General features: G+C 35.5%; 2 protein-coding genes across 2 annotated transcripts in view; both read right to left on the reverse strand.

Moving 5' to 3' along the window:
• The window catches only part of LOC115625384 (irregular chiasm C-roughest protein), a 164,877-nt gene that overhangs the window by 83,260 nt on the left and 54,078 nt on the right, over positions 1-27,539 (reverse strand). The window lies entirely within an intron of this gene.
• Positions 8,269-9,828, reverse strand: LOC115625063. Its single transcript, XM_030519937.1, has 5 exons — positions 9,787-9,828; positions 9,664-9,723; positions 9,482-9,607; positions 8,549-8,714; positions 8,269-8,483 (listed from the first exon to the last, which is right to left on the reverse strand). The coding sequence occupies exons 1-5, from the start codon at positions 9,826-9,828 to the stop codon at positions 8,269-8,271; spliced, it is 609 nt and encodes a 202-aa protein (XP_030375797.1).

Raw genomic sequence — 27,539 nt, forward strand, 5'->3', positions numbered from 1 at the left:
GAAGAGATTTTGTTTAGTTTCTTCTGTTTTCAAAATAAATAAAAAGCGAAATCTTCAAAATAATTTGATTGAAATGTCTGTAGGCTATTATTTAAGTTTGTGAAATAGAGCTGCTCAGAACATTCGGCTGCCAAAACGGTTTGTAGTTATTATAAAGGTAAATTTAAAAAGGGCAGTTATGATTGTTTTAAAAATTGATTTATAATATAATTGAAATTTGTGAATTTTGGTTTTCAAACATTCGTCACAAAATCACGATTCGCTCTCCTCAATAAAACACACACCACCCTTTTGTGACTGTGTCTGTCTAGCTGTCTGTCAGACAATAAATGGCATTTGTGTCATTTTTATTTTTCATATTTTTCATAGCTCATTGAGCGCCACGCGAAATGGTTTGGAACGCTTGTATCGACCCACTTACCCGCACCCCCTCCCCAAAGTTACAGTTTCATGTTGGTTGGTGCTGGAAATTTATGCATTTATTTGTAGTCGCAGCAAGTGCCGCCGTCGTCGCATACGCTGATTTATGTATTGTAGTCTCTTGCATTGTAATATTTGTGTCTGAGTGTCGGCCTAAGTGCCACTCGCAGACGCCGTGTAAATGCTGATATATATTTATTTGTATGTGTATGTGTGACTACTTTTATGCTTGTGTGTTGAATTCATGTGCCAGTCAAGTGGCTACTTTTGTTTGTTATTCGCCTTCGTACTTATGTGTAATTTTTTTGTGTTACATTTGCGCCCATCAACTTCAACAGCAGCAAACTCTTGTACTTGTACTTCATAAAACTTTTCAACACTTACACACATTCATGTGAAGCCTGTTAAATTGTTGAACTTTTGATTAGCAGAGATCAGCAATGCAGGAAACTTTACAATTTAAGTGCCGCAAACAACACGAGAAATGAAATGATTTCCCATTTTCGCCATCATTCCATGTGTGTGTGCTTTGTGGGCCACACTGGCATGCAATGACAAAACAACAATGACAACAACAACAAATGAAATATGGCCGAATATTTAATCAGTCGAAATCCGACACCAAAACGAAATTGGATAGCGGCCGCGCTGGCAATGGCAATGGCGGTAAACAAGCGTCAAAGGCACGCAAAGCTTAGCAAATATGTGGCAAGGTGTGTGCTGTGGCACAGGCCACAAAAATACACACCAACACACACACACACACACATATACAAGTATATAGCACGGCTCGCCATTAATATGCAAAAGGTTATACATGGCGTATGCGTAACAATTAAAAAAGGCCAACAACATCGACACGCGCCACAATCACATGCAAAGAGAGAACATAAAAGAGGAGAGCAATCTGTGTGTGTGTGCGTGTTTGTACTAACCAGAGCAACGGCCTATTATGTGGGGTGGCGTTTGTAATTGGGCTGCTTGATTGCATTGCCTGATACTGTAGCTGGGAAGTACGAGTATGTTGCTCGAAGCGCGCATTCGAGTTTGTAAAGCGAGTTGGCAAATGTTACAAATCACCGTAATGAGAACTCATTTAGATAAATCAGTTAACTGAGATAACTGCCACGAACAAACAGCTAAGTAAAGCAATTACTTAACTAATGCACCTTCATTGCTAGAACAAATGGGGGAACGAGCTTCAATTGGCTTTTAAATGTAAGCATCAAGCAATATCGTTTAAATAAATTATTGTAACAAACAACTTTATTCTTTTTTTAAGTTTTTAATTTTTCAATAGATCCGCGAATTGTATACATCTATTAAAAAGAGAAGTAGATAATGAGTAGATAGATATTTAATTATTTTCAACGGCTGGCATTTTATGTATTTAACCTAAGGTTTTTGTACAAACCGAACCCGTTTGTAAACAGCAGAAGACAATGCTGCCAACATCCATTCACTTTAATTTCTTCTTTTTTTTGTAATGATAGTCTCTGTTTTGTCAAACGTTGTGATTCTAGGTGTCTAAAAAGATCACACAATATATGTATGTCTTGGTTGCAGCCCTCAAGTATATATTGAATGTACAAATTTCATCCGAGTATGTGGAAGAATTGAAACAAAGGATTTTCACAACTGTTGCCTGTCATAAGACAATTGAGAACTTTTTAACTGATTATAACAGATGCGGTTCCCAAAAGAAAGAATACTTAAACTACTCCACTGCTTAAAGGTTTAATGGAAATTGGTTAACGAAAGAGAGATCTCGTTTTTTTTCTTTCACAAAACGCAATAAAAGTCAAAACAACTACTAAGAAAACAGTGAAATTGGTCCCAGAAAAGGGTTAAAGGTTCTAAAAAATAGTATCTCTCAACAAACTGAGAAAGGAAAAAGTAGTGCTTCTAGTCTTCACATGTTTAACACTTTTTCTAGTAATTTGCTTGCTGATGTGAATGAAAACCATTAATTTTGATTAAAACTTAAATGCGAAACGTTTAGTTGATAAAATTGCGCATAATACATAATACTTAGAAGGGTCTGACCTCTGCGTGCGACGACTGCGTCTGATAGCCGCCCTTTTTGACATGCACGCAACATAACGCACACGTAGGTGTTGAAGCCTATCGTGTGGCACATTTGCTTATAAATAAATTGAAAGGCCAACTCGGGTATGGCATATTTAGGCATATGAATATATAATCAAAGTGTGTGTGAGTGTGTTGGACGCATATATTGTACTACATATATCGCTGAGAACTTGGCTCAATATCAAAGCAATCAGGGTTGCTATTCATCAAATTCTTATTAGGCCATACAATGCTAGCTAATTTGTTGGGGCTGGAACTTTGGCAGTGGTATTGCTTATTAATTAAAGCGATTAAATTACAACTTACGAGTATTATGTGCGTGTGATAAAGAGCCTGATTGGCTACCCAGACGCTTCATAATCAATAAAGACGCAAACACACTCTCGCATAAATATGTGAGTATTATGAATAAATTCTCATACTAGTCAAAATGTCAATTTACTTCTATATGATATGAACAAATACGAGTCAATGCAAACTTAATGCATTTACAAGTAGATGAAATTAAAGTGTCGTTGTCGTTGTTGTTGTTTCTATTGCTTTCGATCATCATTATACAATAATGCCAAACAATTGTCAAGACGCTAATTGAATTAGCACAGCAAACTTTGCCTTTTAGATCGTGTTGCAAAGATGCTATTTAGTGTTTCTATTGATTGATTGATTACTGATTTTATCGATGGTGTATGTTTTCACACGCAAGCTTTTGTGATTGTGTTTAGTTTGAAAATGTAATTGCCAAAAGTTGTTGCTAAATCGACAAAGTGCAGATATAAATTTAAGTACATATTCGAATATTTATGTGTACGTGTATTGTATTTATTTAATTGATATTGGAATAGTGCAGTAATGAGTGGCAGCACGTTCTATAATAAGTTTACAGTGCAGATGCTTTTCAGCATATCAAGCATGTCACGTCAGTGATTCCTCACCTTTAGCTTTTAGTTATATTTTATGTTTTATTATTTCAGTATTTTAATTTTAATTTGTTTTCTTTTATCATTAATTATTTCAGCTCAAATTCTTTTTTGTTAGGTCTAATATCGTATCTGACTACTCTATTTAGTTTTATTTAGCTTGAGTTCTCTATAGTATTAATTTTTTTGTTTTCTTTTCTCGAACTCAGAGATTAGACTCAGAACTAGCGACAACAAATTTTCCACACACATGCTTTATAAGTATGAACGATTTACAATTTTTTCTCCTTCTTCCCACTTTCCCGTTGTTAGTGATTTCCCATTATTCCTGTAATTGATGAATTTTTTGTTTAGTTATGATGTGTCCGAATGTCAAGTTTCATCGTGATAAGCCAATTTGAAAAGAAGTTACACACGTTGAAAATCACAGCTGCGAATAGACACACAATTTTATTGCAAATTTGTTTATAGTTTCTTTATTGTTATAATTTTGAGAATTATTTAAAAGTAGTATACAATTATTTTACACATAGGTATAAAGTATTTCAACGTCGGGGAATCGATTATATTCTACATGTTTGCCATTCCATTTCAATTTGATAAACTGTCTCAAATAAAACTAACCTAGTTCTTAACTTTACAAAAGTTTTTTTATCCTCAAACAAGAACACAATCATTTGAAAATAAATATGTTAGAGCTCCACATGAAAAGGCAGCTCTAAGAGATGTATAAATACATATTTTTGGTGGTGTGTATGCGTTCTTTCAACATCTCGTACTATCTTGAAGTTAAATTACAGCTTCATGCCTCCCATTTGTGCTCTTCTGTTTTTGAATAGGTTGTGTTCTTTTATTATTTTTTTTTGCAGCTTGTTACCACTTGAGCACGTTAAATGCTCGAACGCCCTGCTCAGCTCACCGCCCCCCTCTCCCTTACTAACAGCAGCTCGGTTGATGCTCATTTTGGTTGCACGTCTTTTGCAGACACTTAATGTTGTGTCTCTGCTTGCCTCATTGTTGAACGCCTTGCCTAAAAACAATGCAGTCCCATGCATATGAGACCATCTAGAATGGGACGAGACTGTTGAAGAGCAGTGCTAGGGAGCGGAGCGGAGGGATGGGATGGGATGGGATGGGAAGGGAAAGAGGAACAACGATTCCAGACCAGAGACAAGCGAATTTCAGCACGGAAGCGGAAGTCATTGTTGTCGCACAATGGCGAACGCGTCGCAATTATAATAATTTTGATTGCATACCCCCCAGCAGGAGGGGCTCTTGTTACTGTTGGTGTTGTTGTTGTTGTTGTTGCTACTTGTATGAATTATGCAGCTAGCTACCCATGCAGCAAGCCGCCAGCGACAGTTGAAAGCACGAGAGATAGACTTTTGCACGTGTGTGCACGCGAATTGTCTGCCAGCGGGGTACAATTTTTATTAGTGTCTCTTTTTTTTTTTTTCTTTGTTGACTCCCTGTGTCTCGTTTTTTATACGTTTTTTAATTACGCTCCGCGTGGTGCTTAAACCCTCAGGCTGTTGAAGCTGCCTTTTTTATGCGGATAATAGGTATGAGCTGATTAGCGATGCGGCAAAGCTATGACGAACAAAAACTGAAGTCATTCATATCTCTGATTAGTGGCAGATAGGAGGCATATGGGCTAGACGTTTTGATTTTTGTCTGCTATTCACGGTTCAATTGTAAACAGATTTTTTTTGTACAAATTGCCCCGAATGTATATGAGAGCTATAATGGTGCTTAAAATAGTAAAAAGTTGACCATTGAGACTTAGTTTTGAATAATAATTATTGAAAATGCGCCGCATTTACTTAAAAAATGTCAAAATGAAAATAAAGAATATTCGGTGAAATAGAAAGTATGCAGCTGAAATATTTATATATGTTGATTTATTTGGCGTTTAGTATCTCTGGGAAATACAGACACAAATAAATAAGATCTTACTTCCACACAGCCATGTGACACCAATATATTGGTGCTTAGAAGAAAAGCTCTGCTCCTCAAACAATTTGTACTTTTTTTAACACTTAATCCCAATCGAACTCTTTCTTAGAAGGAATCACTGACTACCACGGCTGGGAGTTAGGGCATCTGGTCAAAGACTCTTTCACGAATTAGTCTATATGCAATTTTGGTTGATCATATTCTTTTTCCGTTCTTTCAAAATTTGTTACTACAATTTCTTTTCTTTTGTATAATTCCTCTGTTAGTTCGAATTACAACTCTGACTACCTTGTGTTATAAATCGGGATATAGCTAAGTTAATTGTGATCGGATAGAATTCTATGGTTGTGTATTATTCTTATAAAGACTTTTTGTGCAACAAATAAAGCTTCATTTTTTAAAATAAAGCTTTTTTGTTTTGAAAAGCACATTTTATTTCCATTATTATTGGAGATCCAGTACCAGAATTTCTACAACTATAGACCATAGTATTTGCCCTTCGAGCTTGTAGGCATTTACTTCTGTAAATCTTTGCTCTATTATTTTATGATCCCAACAGTTGTATCATTTTTTCATTTCCGTCAAGATACTGCCCACACCTAACATATTTTTAAATACGTTCTTCAATTTCCATACTAACTTGCGATTAAAACTATATTCCATTGTAAACTAAACTACTTATTTGTAAAGTCAATGAATGAAAACGCTTATAAATTAATGAGGAAACGTGTAGGAAAACGTGCCCTCAAAGCAAGCAATTTAAAACTAATTAGTTGTAGCTGCAGCCACGCATGCATCCATACACCTAAGAACCAAATAACTAATTAAACGCCACAAGCGAGAGAAAAAGAAATCAACACACCCCAGCACTTAAAGCTGTAATTCAATGGCCCCCGCTCTTGGCTTCCCTTCCACCTGTTTTGTGGTCACTTAATTACACAAATTATTTTCCACAAAGAACTTCAGCTTCAGTGCACTTGAAGAAAGCTTCACAGCATACGAGTGCTCCCAAAAACAAAGCCATACATTCACTTACTGAGTGTGTGTTGGCTTTGTATGTGTGTGTGTGTGTATGTGTGTGTGGATGTTGGTTTTTAAGCTCTTTGCATAATTTTACAACTGATTTGCCATCCCGCTGACCACCAAACTAGTCCCTCGTTTGGCTAGCAGCAGTCTAAAATAATTTTCTTGAAAGCCACTGCTCCGCAAATGGCTTTGATTTGACTAAGTAAACGGTTGAATAGGACGCAGGGAAAAGTAAGAGGAGAGTCGAGGAAGGACGGAGTGAGAGCCGCAAATGAAAAAGCCAAGAAAATTGCTTACTTTGGCAGAATGACGACGACTATCATTTGCTTTTAATTTGACTCGAGGGCGTAATTAAAGAAAAATGCAAAAAGCACTTTGATTGTCCAGCCAAAGGCAAACAAAGCATCAGAAAATGCAAAGTAATGCGAGAATAAAACCCATTGAATTAGAGAGTAAAATAATTGTCTCTCTGTCTGTTTGTTGTAGTTGTGCTTGTGTGTGTGTGGAAATCTTTTAAACGAGCAGCTTAAGGCCAATGTGCCTGTGCTAAAGTTGCCAGCAGGTTATAAAATCATAACACATAAATTAAAATGTAGCATATACTATTATTTCACCGGAAAACGGCGGGAAAATGCATTCGATTTGTAAATAAGGACCATTTTGAATGAAGTGAATGTTTTGTAATCATTCAGCCAGCATTACTTAGACTGACTGATATTCATAAAAAATGTGTTCCTTTCTCCTTCTTAAAATTTCTAGTCGAACATATGTATCGTGAGCATAAATATAAAAACAGAGGATGAAAAATGCTCTTTGATAATACTGATGAATACAGATGAATCATTAAGTGATAGCTACAGAATAACTACGAATCATTAAATGAGCCTCCGTTGAGTGAGCAGTTCTAACTTATATTCATAGATACTATTCTGTATAATTCTGAACAAATCTAATTACCCCCATTTTGAATAAATTGGTTGTATTCAGTGATGTCTTCTATTTGGAATTGTTTAAAATGTTAAAATATAGTTACATATACTGTTTGTACGGTTGCCTTTAAGCTTGTCTCTAGGGAGTCAAGAATAGAAATTTGTAATAAACTTCCAAATGTTTTGAGGGATAAGCAGTCTTCTGTAATTTATCACTGATTGCTGATACTTATGTACAATGTGAACTCGTGTATTTAAATGGACATTCTTAACATTTTAGTTTTGGGATGGATGGAAACTAATTAACTAAACTAATTATTTGAACTTAATGAAAGAATAGCACAAGTATAAGCATGCAACCAATTTCTTTAAATTAGTAAAAGTGTTTATAGTGCAACGAAAATTACTCTTTCCTCCATGCTATATACTCCAAACAATTGCTTATATACTGAATTTGTATGCATATGTAATATGTGGAAGAGCGAAGTGGGGCAGCAGTAACTTTTACTGCTGACTTAGCTCTAGAGACTGCAGCAGCAGCAGTAAAAAGTGCCAAAAAAATGTGTTAGCAAGTCTGAAGAAGCACCAGACGAAGTTATGCAAAGTCAGCTGCCGGCATTGACATGTAAGGGTATGCGGTTGGATGTGTGGAAGTATGTACTGCCGTGTGATTCAATTTGCAATTTTTCCATTGCACACACGCACACACTCATATGAATTTACATGCATATGCAAATTGTGTTTTCTAGTAAAACGCAAAGTCAAATTGCCATATTTCATCTATGACTTTTATGAGTTTTTCTTTTATTTTAAAGATTTTTGTTTTTCTCGGCGCACTGCCAAACTTTATGAACTTTAACAGGACAGAACATTGTATTTTGCGAACATTTCGTTGGACTTGCTTAAAGTACATTGCTTTAGCTTGGGTTTCATGAGAGATTCGAACCAATATCACCCACACAGTTTAGGAAATAATTTTTGGTCATGTTGCACTCTTTGCTGTTCACAAAGAATTCTCTTGGGCAATTCTGCATCGCAAATATACGCATACAGATGGTTATTTGCAGGGCGAAGGGATTGCATGGCTGTTCGATGAACTCAACGTCCGGTAAATGTAGCGTGAAGCGCGAGGCATGATGTTGCCCTGCAATTTAAGTAACGAAAAGGAAGTGTTAAAGATTCTGGAGAAATGGGTCTCGAAGAACTTACGAAACTTTTCGCACTTAGAGTAGGTTTCGGTCATAAACTTAACCGATTTCGTTTTTGGCTCCGGCATTATTATCTGTAAATTTTCCTCTATGCGCACCGGGTCCAGACGATATGGTGGATCAATGTCGATATAGCCAGATGCAATATAGTTGCACTCTTCAATGCACTAGCAAGGGTTAATTTTGTATACAATGTCAATGACTTTCCAATGATCAACAGCAAGGGATTTTTAAGACAATGAAAAATATTCAACATATATCGAGCTTTTAAGAGCGATATTTGTAAATTTGTGGATGATAATTTATTTTTGCCAACTGTTCTCTATTTTTATGAATATGAAATAAGAGTTAATGTAGCGAAAACGTAAATATTTACTCAGTTTTTTTTTTAAATTTTATTCATAAAATATGTGGAATTTGATAAGAAATCGGAGCTAAGTAGGGTTGAGTGATAAAGAGTCAAAATTGTGATTTCTAATTGTTTCAGTCAAATGAACGGAAATATAAGAATATATTGATTTTGATTGATTGTTTGTTTTAAGTTTTTCAAGAAGATTAGATTTAAAGGTATACATGTATGAATAAATCTGAACAAATGTACACATAACAAATCAATACTTCATGCTATATAAAATATATTTTATGGCTGTCGATTGACGGCAAAATATAAAACATCCTTGAGAATGTTAAATCCTTTACCCGACTATGTGCACAGCTGACATAAATGGAATAAACTTCGCTGTAATTCCATAAAAATAAAACCTTACTTGATTCTAAATAAATGGTTTTTGTAGTTGTTTTGTTTTAAATAAATAGATTGTGCTGATTTTTAGCTGAGTGTGGCATTGCTCTAAGAGTAACAATATCTGAAGTTTCAGAAATATGTGTATGTTCGTGGAAATACTCTACGAAATAGCAGCCTACTTAGCCTTACCATGTTGATTGTATAGCGCTCGGCGAAATTGAATTTACGTTTTGGTAAATTAAGCGAGGAGCGACATTCGGCATTGCCCTTATCTAGACTGGGCCGGGTTAGTTCACAACAACTCTGGGCCAAATGCTGTTAGAGAGCTTTAAGTCTTATGTGTAACTCAAAGAGGGGGGAGATCTACTTACTGTGGCCAGTTTCTGCTGCTCTGCGCACTGTTTGACTAAATCAGCGTTGCTCACACAACACTATGTAACAATAAATAAATGAACAGTTTACTGATTGCTTTCAGTTTCGAGTTCAGTACTTACTAGCGTCAGCATGAGAAGTCCATTCAGATATTTTCCAATCATGTTGTTATATGTATGCTGAATGACAGGTTACGCTGATGTGGTTTCATCTGGTCATGTACTCGTACATTTCTATATACTAGGTCATACATTTAATTGAATTAGCCAAACGTCAGCATGGTCGTGGTCGTGGTCGTGTTGGTTGTCACATCAAATGAGCCGCACGCTTGACATTTGATTTGTTATTTTGTGATGCTCATTTCATGCTCGCTGCGCAGACACTTTGGCATTTTCACTTTTGACAATTAAAATAAATTAAATCATTAGGGCGAGCAATTAGCAGCGGAGCCAACGGGTGAACTACTAGCTGTAGAAATGAATGACTAACTGATGGACTGACTGGCCGAGCGACAAGTTGACTGCCGAACTGAAAGTTGCCTGTGGCAACATTTTAATTGGCTAACATTTGTAGTGGCCACGCAACTCATTAAATTACGCCAGCATTTGTCTCTCTGCCCTTCTCCTCAGCTCTGCAGTCTCCCCATCAAGGCTCTAATTTATGGGCTCTTCATCACAAAGACACCTTCTGCAGCTCAGCTTTATGAAGAAAAAAAAGTGCAACCCTATATGAGCAGCAAGTAGGCGATGCGAAAGAGGATGTCTATAATTTTAGCTGCCAATGTTGCACAGTGGAACCAAAATTCAATGGCTGATATTTTATAAAATCAACAATAGAGATTTTCTATGAATATTTAAAGAGTGACCAAACAATTTCTGCCCGAGCACACATTATATTTGAAGGCAGTGATATTTAATGAATATTATTCTTGTAAAAATATTGTATTTAACACTTTGTGTATTTAACATTTTGCAACAAATAAGGCTTTGTTAAAAGAAAAGAAAACAACATCGACAATTATTCTATAATTAAATCTCATTCTGATTTACTCTAGTAATTAACACCTTCAGCATCTCTTTGATTGATTGTAATATTGTCTTATTCAAATTTATAATTTAAGGCAACATTTTATTTTAAATTTATTTTGGCGAAGCAAGAATTAATTGATTTCTAATTTGCTGATCAGCATTTTCTGAGTCATTGTGAGTTGTGGAAGTTGGATATTCTAACTTAAGTAAGCATTATATTTTTAGTTGTGCTTTTATCTCTGCGGTTAATATTGAAACTTCATTTGAAATCATTGCTCTAAAGTGTTCCACATTCATTAGGGAGGAACATAACTCAAGTACGACTTACTAAATCTATATTAGTTTATCAACTATTAGTTTTGTTCTAACCAAATCTCAATGCCTGAAGCAATGTGCGACTAAGTTGGAACATTGTAGGTGGGCAAGAAACTGTCATTGCTATTGACGTTGCCTGTGTTCGTTCTCTCTCTCTCTCTCTCTCTTCTCTCTCTCTCTCTCTCTCTCTCTCTCTCTCTCTCTCTCTCTGGCGTTTTTAATGATGTCGCTGTGAGTTTTTTGCTTATTGCTAAACGCGTGGGTGCCGGCGCTATTGACGCCTGCTCTAATTTCTGTTGATGCCAACGTCTCTATAGCTTCCAAGGCCCCTTTGCTGCATAGGAATTAAAAGGGCGTCTCTTTTGGCGCCGTTGTTGTCTCTAATGAAGCTGCTGCTGCTTCGAACAAACCTGCCTGCCGCCTTCCCTTCGTCGTCGTCATGATTAATTACGTTGACACGCAAACGTCACAACTTTACCTAGAGTTTCGCCCCCGCCCGCCTGTCTGCCACGCGAGGGTCTCAAGGTCAGTCATTGAGCAGTCAAATGCCATGGAGCTCACGATAATAAATTGTTTGGCGTTGTTAACTAAATTTTGATTACAAGCCGGCAAAGGGCGGTGCGCTGCGGCGAGAGCGACTCTGAGGCACAGGGCAACACTTTTTCTTGATTTATTGATATGCTAATTGAGTGTTTGCACGTTGCCCTTTTTAATGGCTGAATTGCTGGTTACCGTTCGTCCACCCCTATGATGGGGGCTGCAGATATGTATATATGTATATATACATATGTGTATGTGTGTGTGTGTGTGCCCGTGTGGGTGTTTGAGTGGCCACTGGCTCGAAATTATGAGCCATGGCACGCAATTTGCATGGCAAGTGTTGTTGAAATTAATTGTAAATGGTTGTAATTTGCTGTTGCCGTTGCTGATGTTGATGTTAGCTTTGTTCTTGTTTTTTGTTAATGTTACTGCTACTGCTACTGTTACTGTTCGCTTTTTGCAGTTTAATTGCGGCATACGCGCGGCAGGCTTAATTAATTTATAGCGTTTATAGCGAGGGGCGCCTAGCTTCGGTATGTAAATATACGTCATTTGCAGTTGAAGCGTGTTTAACGTGACGTATGAGTGATTTAGGTTGTTGAGGCGCAAGTGATGGAGCGTTCCTTTACTAAGTTTGAAGTCCTAGACAGTTGCATGCTTTAATTGGAAAACGCTGTGTATTTGAATACACTAATGAGCCAGACAAATGGCAATATTTTGCAGATATACGCGTACCATTTGTGTCTAATAAATCAAATTATTAACAGAAAAGTGAAGGAAATAACTCAGAGTTTAAGGTGAGATTGTTATCAAGCAAATGATATTATAGCTGATGGCCTCCAGAGCATGAAATATAATGAAATTTCCGAAACATGTTTGCTCCTTCCGTTTCAATTGATGGTTTAATCCTTCTATTTATTTAAGGCCATCAGTTACAGTAGTCGCTGGATGCCACTAACAATTTCAATTTATTTTAACAAACATTTCATTTCTTGGTATCAATGGATTGCTAGGTTTATTTAAAATAATTTGACCATCTATAATTCCATTGATAAAATATTAAATTGGCTCCACTTGGTTGATCCAAAACTTTTATTTCAGCCAGAAATTATGCGGCTTCCTAATATCTTCAAAAACAACGTGAAACAAACATTTTGTTCGATATTCTCTTAAAAAAGAGATTATTTCTGAAGTGTTTTGATTGCAGCTACTATACATATTCATTATGTAATAACATGAGTCCCCACATCCAGCCGTTGAAAGAAGTGCACATTTGTCTTTTTGTTCTAAGATGTTCGAAAACTTTTTTTATACCAAATATATATATTTAGATTCATGAGATTATATTAGATTATTTATTCATATTTTTAGATATTTTTAAAACACACAAAATAGTACCGAATAGTTGAGATAAGTTTAATTAAAGTTATAAATAGAACAGTATAATTAAAAAAAAAAATAGTTGAGCTTTTGTTGTGTCTTCTTAATTAAAATATGTTTTTATTTCTGTACAGTTCATAGCAAAAAATTTTCTTAGCTACAAGAACAGTTCACCTAATGTGTGTAATCCTTTAAACAATATAATATTTCCAAAGTTAACTGAAATATTATATTTGTAATATTAAATAATGACATTACGTAACTTATTTTGGCTTTCAAATAAATAATAAAGAAGATGGTGATACTAGCCTACAATCTAGTACAATAAACAATTATAAATGGTTGAAATTTTGTTTAATTCTCTCTTGTTTCGATTTAGTTTAGCAATCGAAACGATTTTTCAATCCGGTACAATAATAACAAAAACTTGACGACATGGTTGCATTACAAGCTACAAGAAGTGTTGTCCTTTTATGATTACTTTCTAAAAGAAGTGCTTAAAGAGAGGGTGTTATGTAATATGAACAGTTTTCACTTATTTCCCCCATAATTACTTAATTGTTATGTCTGGTACTAATTGAATGAAGTGAAATATGACCTTAAGTAAATAGAAACTTGGAGATTGGTTTTGGTGCGTATTGTTTCAGGACTTCTTGATTACATTAATTGTGTTATCGTCAAGTTCTGGCGCTTAACAAACACTCACAGAGGCTGAGCAATGTCAATGCCGACTGTTAACCTTTAAGAAAATTAAGGACTACTTCTTATACTACATATGTATGTATGTACACATATAGTATGTACATTTGATTCTTGCTGCATGTCTGTACGCTGTCTAAGCGAGCAAACCGCAGACACAAGCAAGCCACAGGCAAAGTTTCATTCATTTCATTTCAGCTTTTCATCATTCATTTCAGCGAGCTCGTATAAAACTGTTTATCAGGCATACTACGCTTAATGCTCGGAAAGCCGCTTACATCAAATACTTGTAATATTGTTCAAGTGTTGTCTGCTTGTGAGTGTAAGACCGGCACTTGGCTCATCAACAGCCAAATTCGTGGAAAAATATCATCCTAAATTTGATTGCGCCGCGTGTTGCTTACTTTTGGCTTTTGGAACGCCCACAAACATATACACACACACACACACACACACACACATACACACATACACACATATTTGCGCACACATACATATTTTCATTTACACACTCTGGCCATATTCACTGAAATGTTTTTGTCGTTGTTGTTGTTTTTGCAGCTGCTTAGCTGTTCTGGGGATGCTTGTATAATTACTTAAATACAAGTGGGAATTTTTCGGCTTCAGTTGGATTTTTTCCCGCCTAGTTAGTAGTAGTAGTAGCAGTTGTTGTTGTGGTTGTTGTTGTTGTTGCTGTTGGCTCGCTTCCCTATTTAATGAAATTATTTGTGATTAAGTTTGCGCTGCGCTGCCTGAGAGCTTACACATTTCCTGACTGCCGCGTGCCGCCACAAATGAGAGTCGCTGACGGCGGCTCTGTGGCAGATGCCGTTAGTTTGGCACGCAATTTAATTATATTTACTTGATTTTTTCTTCTTTTTTTCGCTCCGTTTTTGCCAGCTCTGTTTTATGGCGTTGGGGATAAGTCTTATGCGTTAGTGTGTGTTTGCATATATATATTTATGTGTGTGTGTGTGCGTATGTGGTTGTGTGAACTGCCGAAAATTAGTAGGAAATTGTTAATGCGATAACAGATTTTCACAGAGATTATATATAAAGTTATGCGCGGTTGCTTGGAACTCGAATGCGTGCTTTAGCAGGAGAATAAAAAGCATTGCCTACTTTACGGCGCATCAATGAGATTTTCCTTGAGAGCCAAGCGTATTTTATGATGATTTAATTGATGCTAATGCGGAGGAAGTATGCAGACGAACTTACAGCCAATACTAATCTTTATGAAAGCTGTGCTTTTTTCAATATAACGAGAGATAATACTTTAATGCATTCCACTTAACGGTAATTTTTTAATTTCTATTAAACGATTATGAAATACAAAACTTAAAACTTTGCTTTTCTACGGCTTGTGATTTAATAAAAATCTTCTTTGCACTGATTAACAGTGAATGTGTTCTCTATGGGGCGCCTTGCTTAACCTTAGAGCTGTGCCACATATAAATAGGCAAAGAAAGCGAACACAATAAATACTTCATAAAATAATGCAGATTCTTTAATTTTTGGACTGATAGAAAACTATTACGAAACAAGTTAATGTATGTATTAGTTTCAGAAATTTATACTTATCTGATTCATTGAAGAAATTTATTTTAGAGATTGTCTATAAGAATACGACGGCATCATTTAAGAAATCTTGCACTCATTTAATGTATAATCTCTGATATTTACAATAGTATGGCTTTGTTTGGTTGGTTTTCACATTACATATTAAATTATTGTTTAGTTGAAGATAAAAATGACTTAATAGTGAGAAAAAAAAGCGCCATGTAAATATAACAAAGTAGCTGAACTCATTTTCCATGCCACTTTTTCCCAGTTTTGAAAAATGCAATAAACTTAAAGGGAAAAGCAAATGGCTGCAAATTAAAACGCACAGCAGTGTGCAAACATTCATTATATCGGTTGAAGCATGAGGCGGAAGGGAGCAGGGAATGAAGAACATCGCACATAAATCCTTGCTGGAGGAGCTGATGCAAGGATTGCGGTATGGAGCACTCTTGTCTCACACGACTGGCAAGCTTGGGAGCTGAGCACACGTAAGTAAGTGAGAAATTCATTGAAAATGCATTTGCGGTAAATGCTGAGGCGTGAGCCTCAGCATGGACAAGCAGAAGCGGGCCATTAGGAGTCTGGGGAGAATAATGCGGAGCATAGCAAAATTAAAGATGCCACGCATACAGTTGCTTGATTTTGTTTTCGGATAAAGAGAGAACTTAACAGAGTGCTATACTAGCGGTAACATACGGTTGTATGTATATGAACGTGCCGCTTGCTCGCCAAGCATAAATCAGTTTTAAATGCGTATAAATAAATTTAGGAGGCAGCCGCAGGTAAGGCAGCAGAACGTCAGATTGTTTGGCCAAGCGAGTGGGCAAGGACGCAGTGAGTGAAGCAAAGCTTAGTCGGCTGCCAACTGGCAACTGTTTTGGCTGCGGGCGAGGTCAGGGTCTTCTAACAAAAACACACACGCACACATTCACACACACACACAAAACACACCCAACACAATTCACAACATAATCCATTGCTTGCGTTTTGACAATTTATGCGTGGCAGTCGAGGACGGTCGGGTGGTTGGACTCATGCTCTGCTACACATATCCTTGGGCACTGTGGCAAATGGTGGGGCACAACGGGCTGCTAGATGTGTGAAAGAGTTAGTGATGGATGCAAACCGTATTCTTCATCGTGATTTAATCATTTAAAGTTAAACAATAAAATTATATTACCTAACTACTTCATGATAACTATTATCACAATTACCTTACAAACAATTTTGAAATACTATGATAAAGTTGATGATGGTCTGAGAGATTTTAAAAATCATCTGGTTTTTTTAGTTTGTATATTAGTTAATATTGAATACGAACCGAAACTAGAAAAGATATAAAGGCGATTTAGTTAACAATAATTTAAAGAAAAATGAAACACGACCTAAACTCCGTTAATTTGTTGTCAAAGTTTATGAGTAGAGTACTCAGAACTAAAATGGATCCTGATATAATTAAAATGTTTGATTTATCCATTTCTAAAATGCAACCTTTTTTATGTGAATAAATGAGCTTAGTTGTTTAAAAAGATTACGTAAATATTATTTGAACAATCAATATCATTCAACTATTAAAACAAATAATAGCATTTTTTTTAGCACCATTTAAAAAAAAATTGTCAATTATCACAAGTAAAAGTAAAACCAAAGCATACAAAAAATTATATTTGCGAGAAATTATAACCTAAAAGATTTAAATTCGACTTAAAATTAAAACGAATATGTGAAGCACACTAATACTTAATACCGAGAATTGGTTACATATTGTTTAATATTAAATTGCTTTTTTTTGGTGCATATATCAGCAGAAGTTTTAAAACAATGTATGCATTAGTTGTTGATTGCTTATTTTTAGTTTATAAATTAAACTACTATTTATAAAAAATATTATGCATCTTTTTGTTGTTTGGTATTTTAACGCTGAGCAATTTACAATATTTGAATTGTGAAAGGATACGTTTCTTCTTTTTCCTTCGGATTCCATCCAACCATCTCTATTTAGCCCATTTATTTTCTTTGCAAGTAGATGCAAGGAGACTTTACTCTCCATTTGATTTTTTTTGTAATCCTTCCCCTTTGTGCGCTCTGTGCACTTTGTTCATACATAAATATTGCTTTTCGTTTTGGCACGGCATTGGCACTGGCGCTGGCATGTGTTATTGAAATTTCATAGTCTAATTTCGAGCGCAAATGAAATTTTAATTAAGGCTTGAAGAGTGGAGGCCTTTTGCAAGCATGATTGGGCTAATTGAAAAATGTTGGGGCATGTGGGCGCCTGTTTTCAGTGTGTGTCGGAGGATGAGGTCTTTGATGCCTTTGAGAATGTTTAATTTTGGGTGTGTGCCATTAAAATTTATCTTATTACATTCTTGCTGCTTCAATTTAATGCTTTAAGCGCTTGTAATGAAAATTTAGGAGCTGTCAAGCAACTATCTCACAATCCACATAAAGAGTTTTACTTTCATTTGGAATAGCAACAGCTGAAAACAGGGAGATGAAAAAAATATGCTTGCAGGAAATTGTAGTGCCAGGCACACTTCCTGTTTCTCCACACAAGCACACACATATACATACACGCATTTACCATACATTTAACTTCCAATGCTCCAAGTGCTCCGTTTGGCCCTTTAAACCCCTTCGACGGCACTCCAATGCAACCACAATGACGAGCATGGCACAGAAAGAGACACACCACACAAGACACTGGCACTTCAATGTCAGGCCAGAAAAACAGAGAAAAACAGCAACAATAACAGCCTCACACAATAATATGAAAATACAGCCGAAAAAGAGCTGCCACTGGCACAGGCAACAAAGGCAGCCAGAGCAACAGAGCTGCAACAAACTTTGCCAGTTGTGTTATTTTAGTTCCATTGCATTTTGTAATTATTGTTGCTGTTTTGTTTTTTAGACCCCGCACACTCGTTACCCATTTAAATGCAACGTGTCAGGCGCCAGGCGTCAGCTGTCTACCCATATATACATATGTGTATGTGTGTGTGTGTGTGAGTTTTTGTGCAAAACTTTGAAATTAAAATAATTTTGCGCCGGCAGCTGAAGAAGTACGCACAATATTTTAGTCAAATTAAAATGAGAACATTTACCCCCCCCCCCCCCCCCCCCCCAAAAAAAAAAAAAAAAGTATGCAGCACATATAGTATTTCTATGCTTATACCTGAAACGCGCTCACCCACACATGCATAAATAAATACACAAGCATAAATTATTTATAGAAACTATATATGTATATATTGCAATAAAATCGGGTATGTTGGTTCTGCGCGTTATTTCGTTGCTAGCGATATCGATTTCGTATTTGCCGTTCCTTACTATACAAGTATTTTTGGAACGAATAGTTCTCTTTCAGCGATATTTTTGTCCTGTAGCAGAAAGCAATGGTGAATAAAGAATAGCTTCCAAACCCATGCATTTGCAACACATGTTATAACATTTAATAATTTAAATTTGTTACTGCCAAAAATGAGTTGTTTTAAAGACTTAAAGGTTGCCGATGTGTCTAAAACAGTTTCAGTTTCGTCTTCTCGATTACAAAACGCAATGGGCATCGTTGCGATTCCGCTCAACACTTACTCATTAAAACACCCTGATACACGTTTATGCTTATATTCAATATTTTAGTATGTATGTAAATATTTCCTTTGTCTTTTAGGATTATTTTGTCATTATTACTTACATTGGCTTATATTAAAGAAAACATATATTAATTTCTAAAAGCTAAAAGTCAAGGCTCGACCATTTTTTTGATTTATTAAATTTTGAGAATTATCAAAAACTAAGCTCTTGTTGCTTAAAAATCATCAAAATTTTAAAGTTAAAGTCCTTTAAAGAGGAAAATCTAAAGTTTTTTGATAGAAGGGTTTATATTTAGCCTTCAAAACCTTCAAAGAGATATCAGAATAATGATCTCTTCATCTTTTGTTCGCTGAATTTCGCTATGAATGGCATCATAGCCACGAATTTTTTCTATTTTTTCGAAATGTTTTCAGAGCACACATGCATTTTAGCATCCATTTGGCTTTATTTGTAGAATTGCATTGCTTTTAATCAACGTTCTCTATTTTTTTTATTGAATTAAACAAATTTGTTTCTAATTTGCGACTTGGTAGCGACAACATGTGACGAGCACTAAAACTAATTGACACACAGACATGCGACCCCAAAACGATGCATATACTATAGTATAGAGAGAGAGAGAAATGCTGGCCTGCTTCTGTGTTGACCATGTTGGACAGTTTGCATACTTTTTGTGGGCCAAGCATACAGCGGCATCGTGTTCGTTTGTCAGTTTGTCACTGCTTCATATCTGGCAGCCATGTTAGATTATTTGCATAGCAGCAGCCGTAGGGGCAGTAGTAAGGAAAGCTGCCTGCAGCAGCAACAGCATCAAACAACAGGCGACAAACGAACTTCATCAGCAAATTAAATCTTTACAATGTTGCCCTGGCCGGCACGATGTTGACACTCAAGAGATGTTAATTTTTTGCCGCACGCATCAAGGCACAACATTCATTTATGTTGCTATCAAACCCTTTTAAGCAATTTAGAGTGTTGTGACTAGAACTTAAATACATTTAGAGCTACCCGGGTTAGTCATTTTTTAAGCTCATGTAAGAAATATTGCTCACAGCTAAATACTCTGCAATATTAGGAAGGCGATTAATCATATACATTTTTACTTGTTTAAAAAGTAAACAACTTTTTACTTCTGTCTACAACAATATTATGTTTAAATAAACTCAAAAAAGCATTGTAAAAATGAATATATTCAATTCAATGTCCTAATATTTCATATTTAAATCAAATATAAAGAACGTAAATTTAACTAAAAACACAATTACTGCTATAAATATGAATTATATTGAAAAAAAGTGTAAGTCCTTGTCATCAAGGTGTATGCTCAATTTAATGTTGAACCATATTTTATTTTAAGTAATATATAGTTAAATTTATTTTTATTTTTTATTTTATTTACTTTATGTTTCATAGTAAATTTAAATATTTTTCTGTAACTTTATTTTGAGGTTTTTGTAGTTAATGTTAATGTTCTATAAATATGTCACATTTTATTATTTTGAATAGTTAATTCGAAGTAATTAATTTTCAAATATAAAATCGAGACAAACATTGCCTATACAAAGTGTAATTTAATATTTTTAAAATCGATGGTTAAAATATTTAAATCTAAATTTACATGTGTTTTTTTATGAGTATGTATATAATTATAGTTTGATTCTCACATAGACAACTTTTTTGAAAGTTGCTTAGTTTTGTTTGGCAGCAAAGAGATTATTAATCTGCAACCGTCTTAGAGTTGACGGACTCTGATATTAAATAAATTAGTGCTAGCCCACACAAATATTTCTAGTGCACTATATTTCTTCTTGGCCTAGATTGTTTGATTTATGGAAGGAAGTGATTTGATCTCTTCTGGCAATACAATAATTCTTCTTTACTTAGGGGATTTCGCAGATCAAAGAAAAAAACTCTGAATAGTCAACACTCAAAATTAAATCATTTTCCCCATTTACTCAACATTTATGTATTTACTCGTAAATCAGTGGTTTCTGCTTCGCATTAAAAAATGTAATATATGAAAGACATTTAAATCATATCATTTTATTTAGTATGTTATAACACGAATTGACTTTTAATTAAACTTGAGTTGAGCTTTACTGTGGCAGTCATTCAGAATTACGCATACGCCACATTGTCACTGGCAAGAGCTAGTCAAATTAAAAATGCCTATCATGCATCAGCAGAAATGTTGCTTTCTCTCTCGCACATAAAACTGAATTAAAATATGTGACGTGTTTTGCCACAAATGCATTTTTATGGAATTTGCTCGGATTTTTATTCCTGCAGAATGTGAATGTGCATTTGCTTGGCAGTTGTAATTACAGCAAATAAATATAGAATTTTCCACAGTTGTGCACAAAAACATGAGAGCGAGAGAGTTGCACTTCATTATGCATGCAAATAAATATACAAATTCGTTATAGTATGTGCACACACATATGTGCATTTACTAATGAATTTCAATAAATGACACTTGGTTGCAGCTCGAAAAAAGTTTTCGAAAGCAAACCAACATGCTTTTCATTTCAAATAGTTGCTCTATCGCCGCTGTTGACATTGACAAGTTGGCAGGCAAAAATGTAATCAATATGCAATTTTCGCAAACTGAAAACTTCATTTTTCTATCGCCCGCTCTTCCACACATGTTCAATTGAAATGCAGAAAAACAGACAACCACGCAAAATAAAAAAACTAAAAAAACAAAATGTGGTTGTCGAAAATGCACATTCAATTGACAACACAACAAATTGAAAAGTAAATGCAATGGAAAGCCCCCGCAGTATTGTACATAATTGCAAGCTGCGCTTAAAATCATTTGCGCCATTTGCCAGTAGAGCACACACACTCTCACAAACATGCGAGCGCCGCCTAATAATATGCAATGAAAAGCGAACGGGCTCTGCAATCAGCTGAGGAAGCAACAGCAGCAGTGCAACAACAACAACGACATCAAAAATCAGCAACCAACAATGTTGGCATGCAACTCAATTCCTTCCCCCCAGCTCGCCCCTGTCCTCTTTCTCTGAATGGGTGATGGTCACAACAACATCCACTGTGAGCGGCAGGCGCATAAAATTTTACGAGTCGTTTACACAAATAGCAACACTGTTGCCAATAAACGCCGACAGAGCGCACCAGACGAACCAGGACCTTGATATTCCGCACCGAGCTGCCTCGATCGCTTGCTGAGGTCCAAGCAACGAGCCAGAGTCGCGTTTTTGTGCAATTTTTATGTAGCACAAAAATGTTTTCGCTTCAACGCTTCGCTTTACTAGTATATATGTTTTATTTATTTTATATGTGTAAGCGAGGTGTGTTCGATAAGTAGAACTGCAACTCCATCGATGGCCCTCTTCATAATTAGATTTATGTAACAATCGATGAGACTATTGATTGTGAAAATTTTCCTCGCTCTGAGCTTACAACTTTAGACATGAAAGTAATTCAATATTTAATAGTTGGAGAGAAGGAATTCATAGCTTAAATATACTATATATTAAATAATAAATATTTACAATTTAGGCTGCAACCCCATCGATGGCCCTCTTCATAATTAGATTTGTTTAACCATCGAAGAGACCATTGATAGTGAGAATTTTCCCTGCTCTGAGCTTAGAACTTTAGACATGAAAGTAATTCAATATTAAATAGTTGGTAAATATATTTACTTAGTAGTAATTTTATCATTATCGCATCTCTTTCTTCTATTATTTGTAATTTCGTTGACCATATATTACAAGTATTCAATAAAAGAAGATATGCTCCAAATATTATTAAATTTCATTCAAAGATGCAGTACCTGTTAGGCATACCTCGTATTGTTGTGCTTGAAGCTGTGTTATGCCCATGCTAAAGCACCCTTTACCCCTCCCAATGTCTATTATGGCGGCACAGAGCGTCCTGCTGTCGCTTTCATTGTACCGCAGCATGAGTGAGTGTGCATGTCTATATGTGGGTACATGTATGTATACATGCTCGTATATACATAGTTACACATGTATGTATATGTGTGTTGTGTTTGCTAAAATAATGGATTATTATGCGCATTTTGTTTGCACACTCGTCGCGCTACCAAATGCTCTGCAATGGCTTTGTTCTCGTGAAAATGATTGGGGGACAACCAGAGTGAAGTGAAAAAAGGGAAAAGAAATGACTGAATAAAAGGAAGCGTAATAAAAATGCATACAAATGATTTATATTCATATATGTGTGTATGCAAATGTATATGTGTGTTCGGCAACAAACAATTGCAAGCTTAAAGCATTGACTTTTGATTGGCTTTATTGGTGGTGGATTGGAGGGGCGTGCTATGCAAATAATAAAAAACGAAAAGGAAAATATCGCGAAACGCGCACAATGAGTCGGAATTTTATTGCACACTGTGAAGACGATGACAATGCCGCGAAAAGGGGACAGAGGAGGCTGCTGGTTTGGCTGACAATTAAAAATTACACATACGCAGAGTAGTTGTTATTGCTTTTTGCAATTCGGGTCAATGCAAAAGTAAATGAAAATGTTATGTTGAAAAATGTGTTGCTGGCCTTGTATTCAGGCCATAAGATAAAAACCGAAAGCAGAACAACAGCTAAGTGCTGGATTTACGAAGATGAAATAAAATATGAAAAGTAAATGCATGTTGGATATAAAGTAGAACAACACTTGAAATAGATGGAAAAACATATACATATGTGCATTTATATTCGTGTATTAGGGCTACTGTTGTGGGCTTTAGGGAGCTACATCAGTTTGATAACTTGGTACACATTTGTGTTAAATACGAAAAGCCTAGATTGAACTGGACTTGAAAATGGAAGCAAGGACTGGTTTTTTGTGAATTTTCCATTAAAAACAATTGTTTATTTTATAAGATTTATATTTATATTTTATATTTATAAGATTACCTAAGATGTATAAAACATAGACTGAGGAATATAGTACATTAATATACTGATTTTTTAACTAAATGTTTTGATATAGTTTTTATATTATTTTATGTTTAAAACCTTAAAGTCTCTCTGTCTTTAATATAACTCAATTGTATGCTATCAAAGATAAGAAATGTCATTTATGAACAGCAAGAAGCATGTGAAGCAACGCTCTATGGCCACATTGCAATGGAAGTATTGTAAATAAATCTCGTCGTAATAAACGTTATAGGATATTTTTCTCCATCATAGATCTATTTAAATGACATGTATTTTTCCAAGTTTGTTTTCAAAATCTTTCTAGCTATTGTCCTAAAACACTAGATTTAAATTAAATTTTGTATTTGTTTACAATCTAGGTAAAAAAACTGTCCAGCGGAATATACAGATATATATTGCAGCCCATCCAACTCTACCATATTGTGATTGCAGATGTTGTTGCTCAGTTTTCACAACTATTTCTAAATTAATGCTGTCATCATGTTATCTCCAAAGTAAGAACAGTAATGTAAAAGCACATGCTAAGTGCGCAGAAAAGTATGCTACATAAAATTTTACCTGCCACATTTTAATGTAATTTTAACTTACGGCCGCAATGTTATTCATTTCTATTGTGGTTTTTTTTGTCTTTCATTGTACATACCTGTAATGAGAAGAAGAAAAGAATTCAAAATTTATAACATTTTTGAAAATTTATGGCAACAATTTGAACATTTCTATTGTTAAATTAAGTGCCCTTTGCCGCATAGAAATTGCACTGTGGGTGGGACGGGCAGGAAAGGGAATGGCAAAGGGACAGAGCATGGCAAGTTACTACTGGCTTAGTGTTTTGGCAACAGCAGGGTCATAAAATGATATTTTATGTGCTTGGCCTTTTTATAGACAATGCACGAAATGATAACGGCTGGCAGTATGTAACAACTACAAATGGCGGTACATGCAACGGAACATAAAAGTCAAGCACGAATACACACATACACACACACACTAACACACTCATAGGCAGTAGATACAACTAAGCGTTAAACACACACACACTCCAACACAGTGAGATCTTTACATAGAATTTTGGCATTTAAAGCGTTACCTTTTGCCGGCACCTTCATTGCTTTTGTCAATGACTTTCGCCTGGTTTAGCTCGTTGCTTTGTTTGTCTTTTTTTCCTTTCCTTACATACTCTATACTCTTTTGCTTTCGTTGCGTTTTGCTCGTTTTTACCTCTTTCGTTGCTGCTTACTTTTTCTTAGTTTTTATAGACAGTGGTGGCGCTTTGTTTTGGCTGTTCTATGTGCCTGGTCGTATTCCTTTTCGAGGCTCCCACACTAGCTCATATAGTACAATTTTTATATGAATTTTGTGCGTCACATTTTGTTGCTGTTGTTGTCGTTCTAGTCGTTATTTTTATTATTTTTATTTTCTTGACATTTTTAGTGGTTTCTGCTGCTGCTCCTTACATGAGGGTGGGTAAGTGTGTGCGTGTGTGTGTCATATTGTCACATATTTTTTATGTTTTATTTAATGCTGTGTCGTCTGTTGCCCAGTCTCTTTCGCTGTCTTTCTTTCTCCTGAGTTCTGCATTTTATATGCTGCCGCCAAACCGTATTAATTTTCCCTATTTTCATTTTTAAAGCTGCATTTCATCCTTTAGTGCTTCTTTAGTTCATTCTGCGCTACACGGTGTCGCCATTTTACAACTATGTACTTGTTTGCCACTGCCCTCATATTTTATGGCATTTCATTTGCTGCTCAACTGACGCTTATTGGCAGCTTGTTAGCGCCCCAAAGAGAGTAAAACTGTCTTTACCAATTGTTTGCCCACTTTTGTTCATTCCCTTATGGCTTGGGGGACTCACTTAAAATTTACTGTTCTCTTATCTTTGCTTGTATCTGTGCTTTTATAGCCAGCTTACCTCACGCTTCTTTTTCGACTTTTAATTACTTATTGCTTCTCAATTTTTAAACGTCTACCATTTTTTGCAACCGTTTGTGTCACTTTACTGCCTTTTATTGCCCGGACTTTGCCCTCACGCCCCAAGAGACACAATTTTTCATATGATTCCTCTGCCAACGCAATTCCGTTTGTCATTTTATGTTCGTGCCCATCATTCTGCCGTTGCCGCTGTAGTTGTTGTTAGTTCTGCTTTGTTACTTTTTGGTAGCCATTTTGTCATAAAAATATTTATGTCCTGCGGCGTAAAATGGTTTTTAATGGCCACGCGCTACGTTTTGTATTGAGATTTTTCGGCACTGATATTTATTTGGCTAATTAAATGTTAATTGCCATCGATTGGCTGGTTGCTCGCACAGATTTGTAACCTACTTTTATGAGCTACTTACGCTTAAACTTAAACTTTAAGCTCAACTGGAAATAAACTTGCAAACGAGTTAAACTCGGTCACAAAACTAAAATAAGTTCCCAGGCTTACAACCAAGTGCTTTTGTTCTACAAGTCTAAGCGACAACTTAGACAAAAAGTGAGTTATCAGACAGCCCCCGCACAAAAACACACCAATACAGTGGGCATGTACACAGATGCAGCGGAAGTTGGCAACAAGGACGACGACAACATGTCGCTGTGTTGTATTTAAAAGGATTAGGCACTCGTGTGCTACTTAGTCTGCTAGCATGGAAGTTTAAGTTGCAGCCGCTGTTGCAGGAAATGCATTGTAAGCAGTCCACAAGTTTAAAAACAATTGAACAGACAGACGAACAAATATTAGCAACAGCAACAATAGAAACGGACAGAAACAAGCACGTAACCTATACGTTATAAACAGTGACTACTCGATAAAGGTAACAGTACTCAAATGTAAATTTTAGGAAATTTTCTTGTGGGAAGATGTTTGTTTTTAGTATAATTACATATATAATGATAAATACTGTTTTTCGTACATGTACTATATATGTGATAAATCACTTTTCAGAAAGTTGCATCTTTTGGCCCAACCTGTTTTTATGTCAGTAATATCTTTTTATTATGTTTATAGTTGTGCTAAAACTTTTTAACAATACAAAAAAAATTGTTTTTAAATTACATTGCATTTAAAAGTTCATTAACAAAAACACGTTGAACGCTTAACCTGAGCGATTAAAAAAAACAGTTTACTATTAAACTTTACTTTAATTAAAAACAATAATTATTAGTGCTCTATGTAGTGCAATCAATAAATTTATAAACTCACTAGCAACATCTTCAATTTATTTTAAATAATAATTGCGTATTGTTGCTTTTTTTTACTTTATTTATGGTTTTATATTTTGACTAAAATATGTGTTACTTAAGTTTATTTCGTAAATTCATTATTATATTAAATTTATAAATTTTAAAATAATAGTTGGGTATTCATTTTATTTATAGTATTACATTTTGACTACTTAAGTTTCTTCTGTTAATTTATGTTTATATATTATTTGAAAATTTATTTCAATTATTTTGAGCTTACACTGTACACTGTACGTAAGTCAGCTCCTTCTCTGAACTTAAAGTCTTGGATGAATGCCACGCCCACGTCGAGGTAGCACGCGAGCCTCTTGTGTTTAGTTGCTTTGGGCCACACTGACACCCTCAACTTAAAGTCTGCCAACAAACATACTTGTACATACATATAGACAGTATGTGCACAAGGATGTACAGTCGTATGACAACCATTTGTGTCGCCAAAGTCGTCGCAGTTGATGTCGCGTCCAATGCCAACGGCAAAAAACAATTGCAATAGGAAAAAGTTTTATTGAAAAACATTTAAAATGTATGACAGTTTTGGTTGTTGTTGGTCGAGCTTTTCTAGTTGTTGGCACAATTTCCAATTGCTGTGGTCGTCACTGCCTCAT

The sequence above is a fragment of the Scaptodrosophila lebanonensis genome, unplaced genomic scaffold, assembly GCF_003285725.1.
Source record: "Scaptodrosophila lebanonensis strain 11010-0011.00,11010-0021.00 unplaced genomic scaffold, SlebRS2 tig00000072-arrow-pilon, whole genome shotgun sequence".
Lineage (NCBI taxonomy): Eukaryota > Metazoa > Arthropoda > Insecta > Diptera > Drosophilidae > Scaptodrosophila > Scaptodrosophila lebanonensis.